This window comes from Stenella coeruleoalba (genome assembly GCF_951394435.1).
Source record: "Stenella coeruleoalba genome assembly, chromosome: 5".
Classification (NCBI taxonomy): domain Eukaryota; kingdom Metazoa; phylum Chordata; class Mammalia; order Artiodactyla; family Delphinidae; genus Stenella; species Stenella coeruleoalba.
Window position 1 is genome coordinate 144,250,750 of NC_137150.1, and position 13,600 is coordinate 144,264,349.

The following is a 13,600-nucleotide window of genomic DNA, read 5'->3' on the forward strand; positions in this document are numbered from 1 at the left end:
TTCTACCTTCTGTCTCTGTGACTTGGCGATTCTACATGCTTCACGGCAGTGGGGCAGTGCAATCGTGTAGTTGTCTCTTGGGCCTGGCTTATCTCACTGCACTTGGTGTCCTCCAGGAGCTGGAGCTGGAAGTGCTGCGCCTGAGCCTGAGCGACATGCACACGGCGCGGCTGGAGCTGACGCAGGCGCACCTGCAGCGCGAGAAGGAGGCGGCGCTGGCCGAGCTGCGTGCCGAGCTCGCCGGGCGGCACGCGCAGGAGCGGGCCCTGCTGCAGAGCCGTGCGTGCAGGGAGCTGGAGCTGGTCCGGGAGGAGGCAGGTACGCTCGGCGCCCGGCCCGCGGGTGTCGTCGGAGGCGCCTGGCTTCTGAGCTGTGCTTGGGCCTCTGTGTGCGACCAGGCCTCGTGGAGCCCGCCCCCGCCCCCGTCCCCCCCTGCGCCCTGTGCCAGGTGGCGGCTCAGGTGCCTCTCAATCTGGCGATGTGCTGGCCTCAAGGTGAACTTATATGATTTCATTTTAATGTTTCTTGGTATATCTTTTGTTAGTACTTTTTTTTTTTCTTTGTGGTGCGCGGGCCTCTCACTGTTGCGGCCTCTCCCGTCGCGGAGCACAGGCTCTGGACGCGCGGGCTCAGTGGCCATGGCTCACGGGCCCAGCCGCTCCGCGGCATGTGGGATCCTCCCGGACTGGGGCACGAACCCCCGTCCCCTGCATCGGCAGGCGGACTCTCAACCACTGCGCCACCAGGGAAGCCCTGTTAGTACTTCTTGTAAAAATCATACGTCGTAGTTTTATTGAGCTGTAATTCATGTACCACACGATTCACCCACTTAAAGTGTTTAAAGGCAGCACTTTGGTGGCTTTTCGTGTTTTCATGCTTAGAACGTTCTTCCCCCGGAGAAGAAACCCTGGCCCGTTTCCCTGTGATCTGCCCCGGTTGCAGAGTCTGCCTCTCCTGGGGGCCCACCCACCTGGAGGAGCAGCCTTGTCGGTCCTTTGATGCCTTGCCTGTTTCTTCACCTAGATTCAGGCAAACACGAGGAGATAGTTCCACGTCCTCCCCTGCTTTTGTTAAATTTTAAAAATACGAAATATGCCTTCCTTAGTTAGGCCTGTTCGATGCTGTTTCCTCCATGTGCACCCCTGGGAACGGTCCCCCGAGAGGCCCACCCTGCCGTCGGGTCCCTGAAGCTCTGCTGCAGGTGGGGCCCCTGTGGACCCGGCGGGACCTGCCCTCGGAGGCTGGCTTCTGGGCCTTTGCGTGATTTCTGGAGTTGTCCAGGCCGCCTTCCCCGCGCCCAGGGCTTGCTTGCTGTCGCCTGGTGCTATTCCTCCCCAGCCCCACGCTTGGCCGCGCCCGCTAGTCCAGCCTCCTCTGCCTAGCACCTCCTTTCTTGTGCTTCTTCTCTCAGGCGGGGAGCTGTTGGGACCTAGAACGTCTTTACCTCTCTCCATTTACTTGTGGTCCAGCACCCAGCCTGGAAGCTGGCTCAGTGGGATCCTGGACTACGGGGCCCTGGGTGCACAGTGGCCTAGTGTGGAGTGGACGGGCCGAGGTCCCCGTAAGCAGAAGGATGATGCAGGCTCAGCGCTCAGTGATCTGTGCAGCCCCAGAGTTGGCCTCGCCCGGTCCTCCTGGACTGTGGCTCTGGCTGGACGTCACCCGTCCTTTGTCAGGCATGAGTGTGATTTGCTAATTAACCCAGACATCATCACCTGCTTGTTTCTCACAGATGTGTTCTGTCCTGTTAATGTCGGCAAGTGTTCGGTGGAGCGGCCAGAGGTGCCGGGAGCCTTCTCGTTTCCTGGGGGATCAGATTGTGGAAAAGTCTGAGCTGCGGTGATCTGAGCGACTTTTTATGTTTCTCTTGCAGCTGACCTGAAGGAGAAGCTACAATCAGAAATGGAGAAAAATGCCCAGATGATAGAGGTACACAGGATAAGAAAATTCATTCCGTGTACGCGGTATTTCCCTCATCCCCACCCGGGACCCCTCCCCTTGATTCTGACAAAATGCAGTCAGAGCTGGAGTCGCGGGGGTGAAGCATGGTGCGCTGCTTTCTCTGCACAATGTGAATTCATCACAGCAGCTGGTTGTGGGCTTTTGTGTTGCCTGGTGTGATGCGAGTCTCCTTCCTCCCATCTGGTTCTGAGCAGCCCTGTGGCGCGGCCCTGGCTGTGCTTGGGACACAGACCTTGGTCCTCACGGATGGGAGATGTGGACGCCACAGAGGTGGTGATCAAGTGACGTGTACGGGCCTCGGGGAACCACGGGGGGTGGGGGGTGGGACGAGCGTGACTCTTGCCACCCATCCCTTTCTCAAGGCTACGCTTGTAGAAGGGCCGTTGGCGCTGGTGATGGCCGAGGAAGTGTGTAGTGTTAGGGGATGTGTGACGTCAGACCGAGGGGAGCCGTGTGCCCTGGCCACTCTGGACAGGCGGTGGGTGGAGGATGGCCTTGTGCCCCAGCCCCTGCCCTCTGAGCTGGACAGAGGGGACTCGTTTCTTAGGGCGCCTGGGACAGCGCCTGACCCCGTCAGAGCTCGACGGTGTCGCTGTAGTGCCCGGGTCTTGCGTGGGGGAACGGATGCCTGTCTTGCCGGCCGAATTCCTGTGCTTTTGCTCAGCGACCAGTTCTGTTTCTGGCAGGTGGTCCTGGTTCTCGTGTCCTGGGCTGTTTGCCTGCAGGTGCTGCTGTTCCTGTGTGACTGGACGTCCCGAGCTGTGTCCTGTACTCGCAGTCTGGTCTGGGCGGGGGTGACGGTTTTCGAATGTGCAGTTGAAATTTTTTTACCGCAGTAATAAACTGTTGGCCATCATCTACTTTCTCCTTATTTAAATTAGACCCTGAAGCAAGACTGGGAATCCGAGAGAGACTTGAGCTTAGAAAACCTACGCCGAGAATTATCGGAAAGGCATCGGTCAGAACTGGAGAATTTACAAAACCAGTTTAAGAAAGAATTGGCAGAACAGAAGGCTGAGTTGGAGAAGGTTTTTCAAGACAAAAATCAGGCTGAATGTGAGTCTCTCATTAAAATGAGCAAGTTTGGAAGGGGACTGAGTTTTCGTGTGTCGTCCCAGAAACAGTGCCGTGTGATTGGCTGGCAGGAGAGTCAGCCGTGGGGTCCCTCCTCGTTGGTCACAGGCATCTCAGGTTCCCTAAACCTTCCGAAACCTTCATTTCAGAGAAATCTTTTGCAGACAAACAAAATCTTTTGTTCTTCTACTAAATTGCTCCTGAAAAAGTAGTTTGTGATTGTTCTCTTTCTGTTACACGGTGGGGCCCAGCGGTCAGTAGATGCTGTCTGCTGGCCTGTGGCTTCCCTTCCCTTCCTCCCCGAAGAGAGCAGGGTCCTGAGAACGGGGTCTGGAAGAGCCTGGGGGGCCCGCTGTGCCTGCAGCCGCCCCTGCCGAGGAGGAGGACGCTGTGCCGTCACAAGCTGAGTGAGGCCCGTGCCCCCCTCCAGTTTCCCTTCAGACTCAGGAGGCTCAGCATGAGGCGGCCCTGAGCAAGTTACGCGCGGACCTGCAGTTGGAACACTGCCAGTACGTGGAAGACCTGGAGCTGAAATTCAGAGAAAAGGAAAAGGAAAAGCAGCTTGAGGTAGAGGCCTTGTACGAGGGGGCTGGGGGAGATCTCGGACTGGGGTCCTTTCACACTCTGTTGTTGCCTAAAGCTTAAGCCCTAATATGTGTATGTTTGTGTTTATTTCTAAATCGAGGTATAGTTCATTTACAATATTATGTACGTTTTAGATGGACAACATAGTGATTCACAATTTTTAAAGATTGTACTTCATTATAAAACATTGGCTGTATTCCCTGTGCCGTACAGTGTATTCTTGTAGCTTATTTTATACACAGTAGTTTGTACCTGTTAATTTCCTACCCCTAACTCGCCTCTCTCCCCATCCGTCTCCCCAGTGGTAACCACTAGTTTGTCCTTTATGACTGTGACTTTTTCTGTTTTGTGTACACGTTCATTTGTTCTGTTGTTCAGAGTCCACATATAAGTGATATCATACGGTATTTGTCTTTCTCTGACTTACTTCACTTAGTGTGACAGTCTCCAGGCCTACCCATGCTGCTGCAGATGGCAGCAGTCCTCTTCTGTGGCTGAGTCGTGCTCCATTGTACATATGCACCGTGTCTTCTTTATCCGTTCGTCTGTCAGCGGATGCTTAGCTTGCTTCCTGTCTTGGCAGTTGTAAATAGTGCTGCTATGAGCATTGGCTGCATGTATCTTTGCGAATTAGTGTTTTCACTTTTTCAGATATATACCCAGGAGTGGGGTTGCCGGGTCATATGGTAGTTGGATTTTTAGTTTTTGAGGGACCTCCGTACTTTAAGCCCCCCTTTAAAGAGATCCTCAGTATTTGGTGGAGCTGGTAGGGAGCCATGTCAGCATATAGAGTCTGTGACTTTGACTTAATGATGGTGTTCAGTCCTACACCTGGAGAATTCGTGCCCTTGACGAGTGCCCCTGGGATGTCTACAGGCTCCAGCCATTAGGGGTGCAAGGGCACGTGCTCTGACCTTGACTCAATAAACAAGAAGTTAGCAAGAAACATTTCTGTGGCTCACGTATTCAGAACTCTTTTCCATTGGAACTTTACATACCGAAATGTGGGTGATGTGGCCAGATCTCACTCAGGGACCTGAAGGGCCTTTATCACCAAGACCAAGAGTCAGGCAATGCCCCAAGCACTGGTTCAGGAATTAGAAAGGAAATAACTGGAAGACGGAGTTAGCCGAGGCCCGTGTGTGGGTTTGCAGGGAGGAGAGTCGTGGAGCCCAGGAGGAGCCGCGTCTGCGGCTCTCGCACCTGCTTCTCCCCGCTCTCCTCCAGACACAGGCCAGCTTGGCTGGGCAGGACCAGGGCCAGGCGGGGCCCTGCGGGCTGTCCCTCATCCAGGGAGAGAGGCGGCCGGAGGTGACCTTCTGCCCTGTGCCCTGGGTGAGGAGAGGCCCGTTCCACACGGCAGCAGAGCAGCCGCAGGCCAGCACCGCCCACGCTCCCCTGGAAGCGCTCGGCCCTGTGCTTGTGACTTGGGGGGCCGGGTGGCCACCCTGACCCAGGCCCCGGGAGGGCAGGTGGAGCCGCTCTCAGCTCCGGCGGTGCAGGGCCGCTGGCACTCGGCACGCACTTGGTGTGCGAGCTCTGTTCATCCCTGACAGAATCGCTTCCCGGGAAGGTTGAGCAGGGCACGTGGAGAAAACCACACAGGCCGCACGAGCGTGAGGGGGCCCGTGGCCACAGATGGAGGGGCCATCCACCCTCCCTGACAAAGCGGGGGGACAGGTCTCTGCTGGGAACGAGGCTGAGGCCTGGGAGGCGTCCACATGAGAGGCCGCGGTGGCCGCGCGTTCCTCTGGTCCGCTCTCGGGGCCGCCTGGAGGTGGGTGGGCTTGAGCTGAGACTGCGCGTGTTCACCTGGTGCCCATCGGGTGCTGCACGGGTATCACCGGCACTGCCTCGGGCCCGGGTCTTGGTCGGGCTCCCACACCGTCGCCTTCTCTTCCAGTTGGAGAACCTGCGCGCCTCGTACACGGAGCTGCAGGCCCAGTCACAGGAGGAGATCCGGCGCCTGGGGGCCCAGCTGGAGTCTGCAAGGTCCAGCAGGCGGGAGCCGAGTGGTGAGGAGCCTCGCGTTCAGAATCCAGGTTCCCAGCGGCTAGGGCTGAGCTCCCCCTGCTGAAGCCCCGAGCTAGGACCTAACGGTTTTGCAGGCCCAAGAAGGTGGCTTAGTAAACTTCTGTGAATTTTGAGGTCTGCGGCTTCACGGTGCAGAGCTGCTGGTGGCAGCCTTGGCTTCCTCGTAGGCGCGTTGGTGAGCAATGACTCTGGCAGCCGGTGTCCTCGTGTGGACACGCACCGTTCACGTGTGCGACTGGGCTCACGCTGGGGCTTGGTTGAGCGCTGTCGAAACGCAGTTCTCAGTGGGCATTTGGGTCGTGGGTGTACACTGCCTCCTGGGTCCTGTGAGCTCACCTGCGTCAGGTGTTGTCAGGCTCCTGGGGCCCTGAGCTCTGGTTTGGGAGGGTGATGCCACGTTTACTGAGGGCAGCTCACCTGGGTCTCCCCCTCACAAGACCCCAAGTCAGAGGGGTCTCTGCTCGCCGGTGGCACCTTCAGAGGGAGGAGGTCACAAGACACGGGGCAGAGAGATGTGGGTTTGTCTCTCCAGACAGGCCTGGAACTGTAGGGTCTGCCCTTGTGCGTACATGTTACTGAGGAGCAAAGAGCAGAGTTACGAGAAGGGACCCGCAGTAACACCTGACGGTCTGGGTGGGTGGATAGGCCTCCCGTCCCCGCCCCAGCCAGGCTCCGGGCAGCCGCAGGCGGAGCTGGCGGACGGACCTGTGGCTGGGCTTCAGGCTCTCACACGGTTTCAGTTAGTGCGCCTTCCGCTGCACCCTCCCCCGTGCGTTTAAGGACCCTCATGGGGAACGTTGATTTGGGACAGTGACCTGTTTCCATCCCTGTTACTTGAAAGCTAATAACTAGCTCTGGTGGACTGGCTGGCAGCACCCTCTGGGTCAGAACTGTGAGGCTGACAGTTCTCTTACGGTCTGCATTACTGTTCTTTTGCCGTTAACAAAATACCACCAACTCAGCAGCCTGAAACCACCCAGGATCACCCACAGCCGAAGTCCAGATGTTGGGCTGGGCCTTGGCCCGGCTCCCTCTGTCGGCAGGGTCCCGTCCCTGTGCTTGTAGGACCGAGGTCCCATTTCCTTGCTGGCTGTCGGCCCAGGGGCTGCCCCCGTTCCTTGCCACGCGGCCCTCTCGTCTTCAGGGCCCCCACAACACGTGGAGTGCTTCTCACACTTCCAATCCGCCTGACGTCTGTGCCGGCCTGAGAAAGCTCTCTGCCCTCAGGGCTCTGGGGTTTACTGAGGCCGCCTGGGTGGTCTCCCTGTGCGAGGCCCCCTGTGCCACGTAGCATAAGCCCTGGAGGGTCCATTCATGGGTTCTGGGATGGGGGGACCTTTTACAGTTCTGCCCCCAGCACCACACTGCAGGCTCTTAACTAGCTTCTGATTTCCCCTAAGTGTTTCATTTTGAGATGATGGCTTACTTTCATCCTGTAAAGAGTTACCCGAGCAGCTCCTGGCCCGAGCGTCTCACGTGGAGGGGCTAGAACACCTGACGCGGGCCTTAGAGCAGCAGCAGCAGGAGAGAACCAGGCACGAGGCTCAACTGGAACAGCTGAGAATCTCTTCTGAAGAGAAGTTGAGGGAGGCTGAGAGGGGCCCCCAGGAGGACCTGACCCTGTTACAGCAGCAGCTGCAGGGCGGGAAGGACAGCTCCCCGCCGGAGGCTGTGGGAATCAGGTAAAGCAGTGCAGGAGAACACGTTTATGATTGGGTCTAGACAAGATGACATTAAAGCTGGGCGCCGGTCTGACCCGCGCGCGGGCTGCGGACAGCGCGGTGCTGCGGGGGTGGGTGGGCGCCAGCCCCGCTGCGCCCCCCTGCCGGCGGTCATCCTGTCCTCGGCACAGAAGCGGGATCCCAGGGACAGCGGACTTCGGTGGAGGGGCACCTGTGTCGGGTCGTTACAGCACAGTTTCTCAATTCATCCAGTGCCTGTTCAGAAGCGACGCCTGAAGAAGAAGGAAGAGACCGTCTTGATCCACTCGGCCTTCAGCTGGAGCAGCACGAGGTGATGGGACACCGTTGTTTTGTTTTGAGGTCTAGCTGCCACAGGACATTATGACATGGTGGCTGGATGCCTGGGTGTGCTGTGAAGGGTCAGTCTGGGTAACGTCCACCACCACACAGAGGTAGAGTTTTTTCCTTGCGCTGAGAACTTTTAACACCCACTCTCTTAGCAGCCTGTAGAGACACAATACAGCATCGTTAACTGTAGTCCTGTGCTCTACACGACACCCCAGGACTTTTTATCCTCAAACTAGAAGTGTGCATCTTTTGACCCTTTCATCCATTTTGCCCACAGCCCCTCTCCCACCTCTGGCAACCACCAGTCTGTTCTCCATGAGGCGGGTTTTTTGATTCCACATAGAAGTGAGATCAGACAGTATTTGTCTTTCTCAATCTGACTTATTTCACTTAGCATAACACCCTCAAGGTCCATCCATGTTGTCACAAATAGCAAGCTTTCCTTCTTTGTTATGGCTGAGTACTGTTTCCGTTGTGTGTATGTACGTACGTGTGTATGTGCCACGTTTTCTTTATCCATTCATCTGCTGGTGGACATTTAGGTTGCTTCCATGTCTTGACTGTTGTAAATAGGGTCTGCTGTGAACGTTGGGGTGCGTGTGTCTTTTCCAATTGGTGTTTTTGTTTTCTTTGGTTAAATACCCAGGAGTGGAAATGCTGGATCATATGGTAGTTCTTTTTTTTTTTAACATCTTTATTGGAGTATAATTGCTTTACAATGCTCTGTTACTTTCTGCTGTGTAGCAAAGTGAATCAGCTATATGTGGATGTATATATCCCCATATCTCCTCCCTCTTGTGTCTCCCTCCCACCTGCCCTATCCTTCCCCTCTAGGTGGTCACAAAGCACCGAGCTGGTCTCCCTGTGCTATGTGGCTGCTTCCCACTAGCTATCTTACGTTTGGTAGTGTATATATGTCAATGCCACTCTCTCACTTCGTCCCAGCTTACCCTTCCCCCTCTCCATGTCCTCAAGTCCATTCTCTAGTAGGTCTGTGTCTTTATTCCTGTCCTGCCCCTGGGTTCTTCAGAACCATTTTTTTTTTGATTCCATATGTATGTGTTAGCATATGGTGTTTGTTTTCCTGACTTCACTCTGTATGACAGTCTCTAGGTCCACCCACCTCTCTGCAAATAACTCAATTCCGTTTGTTTTTATGGCTGAGTAATATTCCATTGTATATATGTGCCACATCTTTATCTATTCATCTGATGATGGGCACTTAGGTTGCTTCCACATCCTGGCTATTGTAAATAGTGCTGCAGTGAACATTGTGTGGTATATGACTCTTTTCGAATTATGGCTTTCTCAGGGTATATGCCCAGTAGTGGGATTGCTGGGTCGTATGGTAGTTCTATTTTTAGTTTTTTAAGGAGCCTCCATACTATTCTCCATAGTGGCTCTATCAGTTTACATTCCCACCAGCAGTGCAAGAGGGTTTCTTTCTCTCCATACCCTCTCCAGCATTTTTTGATGATGTTCTATTTTTAATTTTTTGAGGAACCTCCATACGGTTCTCCATAGCGGCTGCACCAGTTTACTTTCCCACCAACAGTGCACGAGGGTGCCCTTCTCTCCACATCCTAGCCAACCTTTGTTATTTGTTGGTTTTTTAATAATAGCTATTCTGACAGGTGTGAGGGGGTGTCTCATGGTTTTGATTTGCATTTCTCTGAGGATTAGTGATGTTAAGCATCTTTTCATGTGCCTGTTGGCCATCTGTGTGTCTTCTTTGGAAAAGTATCTGTTCTGGTCTTCTGCCTGTTTTTTATTTAATCAGGTGGTTTTTTTTTTTTTTTTTTCGCTGTTGAGGTATATGAGCGTCTCCATAAACATTGAGAAAGGTTGTGTTTCATTAATCTTTAGTTGGGAACTGGACTGTCTTTATGTCTTCAAATCTGAATTTCCATCCTTTTCACAAAAGCTTCCTTCTGTGACACTGACAAGCAGAGCGAGGCTTGCTTTTGTGTTTCTGGTGACTCCACAGGCTGCATTGTGTCTGCTTGTTTAAAACAACAACCCGAGGTTCATGGCATGACTTGGAGGCGGGTGGCTGGCAGGTCGGGTCCTGCCTGCATCCCATGCAGGCGCGGTCACACTGCTGCTCTCCACGAGCTCCCCAACTGCCTGCGTCGTGCGTGTTGATGACCGGAGAGTGAAGCGCTGGGGCGAGTGCGTGCTGGGCATCTTTTTATTGGCCTTTACGTTTCTCTTCGTTGAACGGCCTCCATGCCGTTTGTTTCTGGCATCTCTAACCTTTGTGGGCAGCGGTGTTCACACGGCTCTCTGTGACAGTGGAAGCCTTCTGCGCCTGTGCTGATGCGGAGCTCCGAGGAGCCAGTGGCTCCCCTGTCCTGCTGCCCCCGGCGCTGGCGGTGGAGGTGCCGTGCTGTCGGCACGGCTGGGCCCCCGGCCGTGCTCCAGGAGTCCTGAGATGGCAGCCTGTGTCCACTTTTCGCACCAGGAACAGGCAGGGCCTTGACTCTGTCCCCACTTCTGGGAAGTCTTGAGCGGCCGTTCGGACAGCTGTTCCTCCGTGTGGCTTGTTCTCTCTCTGACGCTCCCGCGAGCTTCACGCTGCACCTCCAGGCTGGAAGCACCGGTCTCCTTCAATTCTCGTTTCTCTTTTTATGTTGCTTTAGGCTTTGTTTTGGGGGGGGGGAGATTTTTTTCTCCCCTCTCCTCTAATTCTGCAGTTGGCTATCTTATTTCCATTGTCATTGTTAATTTCTGGGGCTTTGCCTTCTTGTTCTGTGTTCTTTCCTGTGTCCTCTGCTCAGCGTCAGGGACGGGGTGCCTTTGGTCTCCTCCCCGAAGGCGGCCGTTGGTGTTAAGAGGCCTCTTGAGGCTCCGTGTAGTTCCTGCCGCGTCTCCGTGCGTCTGCGTCTCTGTGTTGTGTGGGGCGTCTGTGGTCCGTGCATTGGTTGGTGACCTGAGGCTGTGCCGTCACGAAGCGTGAGGCACCGTGGGGTCTTGGGGGGCTGTCTGACCAGGCAGGCTCCACCTGGGGGCTGGGGTGGTGGCCTCCCCTCCTGGGGCCATTGGTCTCTACCAGCCTCCTGCTGGGGTCCCTGAGAAGAGGGGCACAGTGGGGTCCCCACGCCAGTCTCCCTGGTCCACAGCCCCTGGGGGTCGTGCAGTCACCTCTGTGCCCCCAATCCCGCTTCCCAGCCTCCCGGGCGTCTGGGCAGCTCTCAGGCGGCTCCCCGGTCGACCCCTGTGAGCATCCGTGATTCCCGTCTTCCAGCAGTTGGTCACCTTTGGCTTACTGATCACCTCTTTCGCTGTTTCTTCTCCTCATAGGTTTTATGAATTAAATTATGTCTCCTATCCTCTGAGGGAATATAAAAACGATAGAGTATACGTGTGTTTAAGCAGAAGTCCCGTGTGTGGGCGCGTGTGTGGCGCATGGCATGTGCGGTGTGTGTGCGTGCGTTGTGTATATTTGGCGTGTTGACGCGCCATGTTGACTGAGGGTGCCTGGTGGAGCTCCCCCAGCTGGGTTTGGGAACCCCCATGCCCCTCTGGTCGGCGCCGACCCCTGGCCAGTGTCTCTCTGGTTGCAACTGTTTGGTTGTCCCTGAGGCTGAATGTCTTTTGACTTGTTTGGCCGTCGTGGCCATGTTTCTGCCCTTTCCTCAGGGGCCGGGAGCCCCTTGCTCTCGGCTCCCGTCCCGTCCCCAGTCTCCAGGCACAGCAGGATTTCCCTGTATTTTATCTTTGCTTTTGTCGTCTGCAACTGGCTGTTGCCTGGTGGGGGGTGAGACTCTGGCCCCCTTTTCTTTCCCGGGATGGCGAGTCGCTCTCGTCCGACTTGCTGGGAAGCCTGACCCTTGTGAGCCAAGTTGTGTCGGGAGCGCTCGAGTCCACCCGTCAGTCAAGTTGTTTTCTCCCGTGACCGTATGAGGACTCCAGTCTTGACTTAAAAGATAACTCAAGCTTATTGAGAGCTGGACATTTAGGCTGCCGTGGTCTCTCTGTGATTTTGAGGAAGATGGGGTGACTGGTTGCATCTTGAGGGCACAGGAAACGTTGACACTGCCTTGAGCCCCTCTCGGACCCTGCACTCCAGAGCGTCGTCCTCGGGGGGCAGGCCCAGCACCCGGCTCTGGATGGGAAGCGCAGGGCAGGGCGTGAGGAGAAACCCGGGAGCCGCAGGTGGAGCAGGGCGCCTTGCACCAAGGCCCTGGCCGTGTGGCTGGTCCCGGAGGCCTGGCCCGGGGTGCGGAGGGCGAGGGACGGGGGTCCGGTGGGGGACCCAGTGCCCACAGCTTGGCGTCGGTGAAGTAGGCCCACCTCCCTGCTGGAAGCGAGACATGGGGCAGCAGGCGGCGTGGCCATGCGTGGCGAGGCTCCGTGGGAGGTTCCGTGGGGGTGGGTCCCCTGGGGGGTTCCCTGGGAGGCAGGGATTCAGGAACGAGGCTGAGAGAGTCATTAGAAGGTTTTCTCTGTGATTTCCCAAAGGAGAGCCTGGGGTTGCGCACACAGCTAGAAGGAAACCACCAGCGCCAGCTAGCAGCGGGGAAGTCCTCCCAGGAAGTCCAGCAGGAGGCGGGCCTCGCGGGGACCCAGGTGTTGGAAGAGGAGCAGCATGTGTGGCCTTCGGAAGAGCCCGGCCCAGGTGTGTGCCTTCGGTGCCGCTGGGTCGCCGGGAGTCTGGCCTGCAGGGGACGTTCTGGGCGGTGACTGATTCCCACGAGAGCCACCTGCACACGCTGGCCATTCTCTTTGCAGTGTGGGCGCCGCGGGCCCTTCCTCGGGGGTTGAGCAGGCCTGGGCGTGTCAGGAGAGGGCCTGCCCGGGGTCACGGGGACGGAGAAGCTGTGGTCGTCCCCGGGGATGGTCAGGGACCCAGGAGAGCAGACGTAAGGCCGGCCCTGGACACAAGCCCAGGAGAGGGTGGGTCCCACGTAGAGCTGAGGGGGCAAGGCAGAGGGTCCCGCCGTGAGGGCCGGCAGCTCAGGGTCCCCGCCAGGGGAAGAATGCGGCCCAGAGAGCTGGGTCACGCCTGCTGGCGTCTTGCCCTCCTTGTTCTCCTTCCTGTGTGAGGGGTGCCCCACGGCCGCTGCTCGGCACATTCCTGCCAACCAGTCCCTTGGCCACGCTTGGCTCTTCATCGAGCCTGGGACGGTGATGGGCTCTGGCCAGAGGAGCTCTGGGGGTGCCAGGTCCCCCGGCACCCAGGCGGAAGGAGGTGTGGGCCGCTCAGCACGGGCCTGCTCGTCTGGGCCTGGGGCTCAGTGACCGCTTGGCTGAAGATGGGTGTGTCATGTCCACTCCTGACACCAAGCCCGCACGGGGAGTTGCAGGATCTTCGTGCAGGTCTGAGGCTTCTGAAGGTCAGTGTTTAGTCTGAGTTGCGGGTCAGCCTGACGGTCCTGCCCCCTGGTCCCCTGCAGAGCTCTCCCGGGTGCCCCTCCTGTGTGCACACAGCACGGCCTTGGAGGTGGCAGCCGGAGACTTGGGTCTGGAAACCATGCACAAGGCTCATCTCCTGCTTCTTCTGACGGAGCTCAAGGAAGAAATCGACCTCTTAAAAGTAGAAAATCGAAATTTACACGAGAAATTGCAGCACGAAATCCGCCTAAAAGAGGACTTGGAGCAAGTAAGTTGAAACACCTCACCACTCTGCACTTCCCGCGCCCACCGGGGCCCCGTGTTAAGCGGTCGGGGTCAGCGCAAGCCCCCGAGGTCCACCACGCCCTCCATCGGGAGCAGTGTTTGCTTGCTGGGTGCCTTCCTCGGGGTCGGGATGGGATGCCACCTGAGCTGGGGCCCGAGTGTGCTCCTTACAGGGGCCTCCAGTGCTCAGGGCAACTGGCTGGGGTCCTCCGAGGGGTCCCCTGTAGAACCTGGAACGTTCATTATGCAAGTCCAGAGACTTGGCCTGGCGCTGTTTGCTGCTCTCCTGTGGC

General features: G+C 56.8%; 1 protein-coding gene across 1 annotated transcript in view; it reads left to right on the plus strand.

The window, feature by feature from the left end:
* LOC307187416 (pericentrin-like) overlaps window positions 1-13,600 on the plus strand; it is a 45,750-nt gene that overhangs the window by 11,218 nt on the left and 20,932 nt on the right. The window contains exons 4-12 of the mRNA XM_079923453.1: window positions 117-318; window positions 1,874-1,929; window positions 2,844-3,018; window positions 3,467-3,603; window positions 5,525-5,636; window positions 7,097-7,337; window positions 7,590-7,668; window positions 12,150-12,306; window positions 13,085-13,290. Coding sequence (XP_079779579.1) covers window positions 117-318; window positions 1,874-1,929; window positions 2,844-3,018; window positions 3,467-3,603; window positions 5,525-5,636; window positions 7,097-7,337; window positions 7,590-7,668; window positions 12,150-12,306; window positions 13,085-13,290 — 1,365 coding nt within the window. The remainder of the gene's footprint in view (window positions 1-116; window positions 319-1,873; window positions 1,930-2,843; window positions 3,019-3,466; window positions 3,604-5,524; window positions 5,637-7,096; window positions 7,338-7,589; window positions 7,669-12,149; window positions 12,307-13,084; window positions 13,291-13,600) is intronic.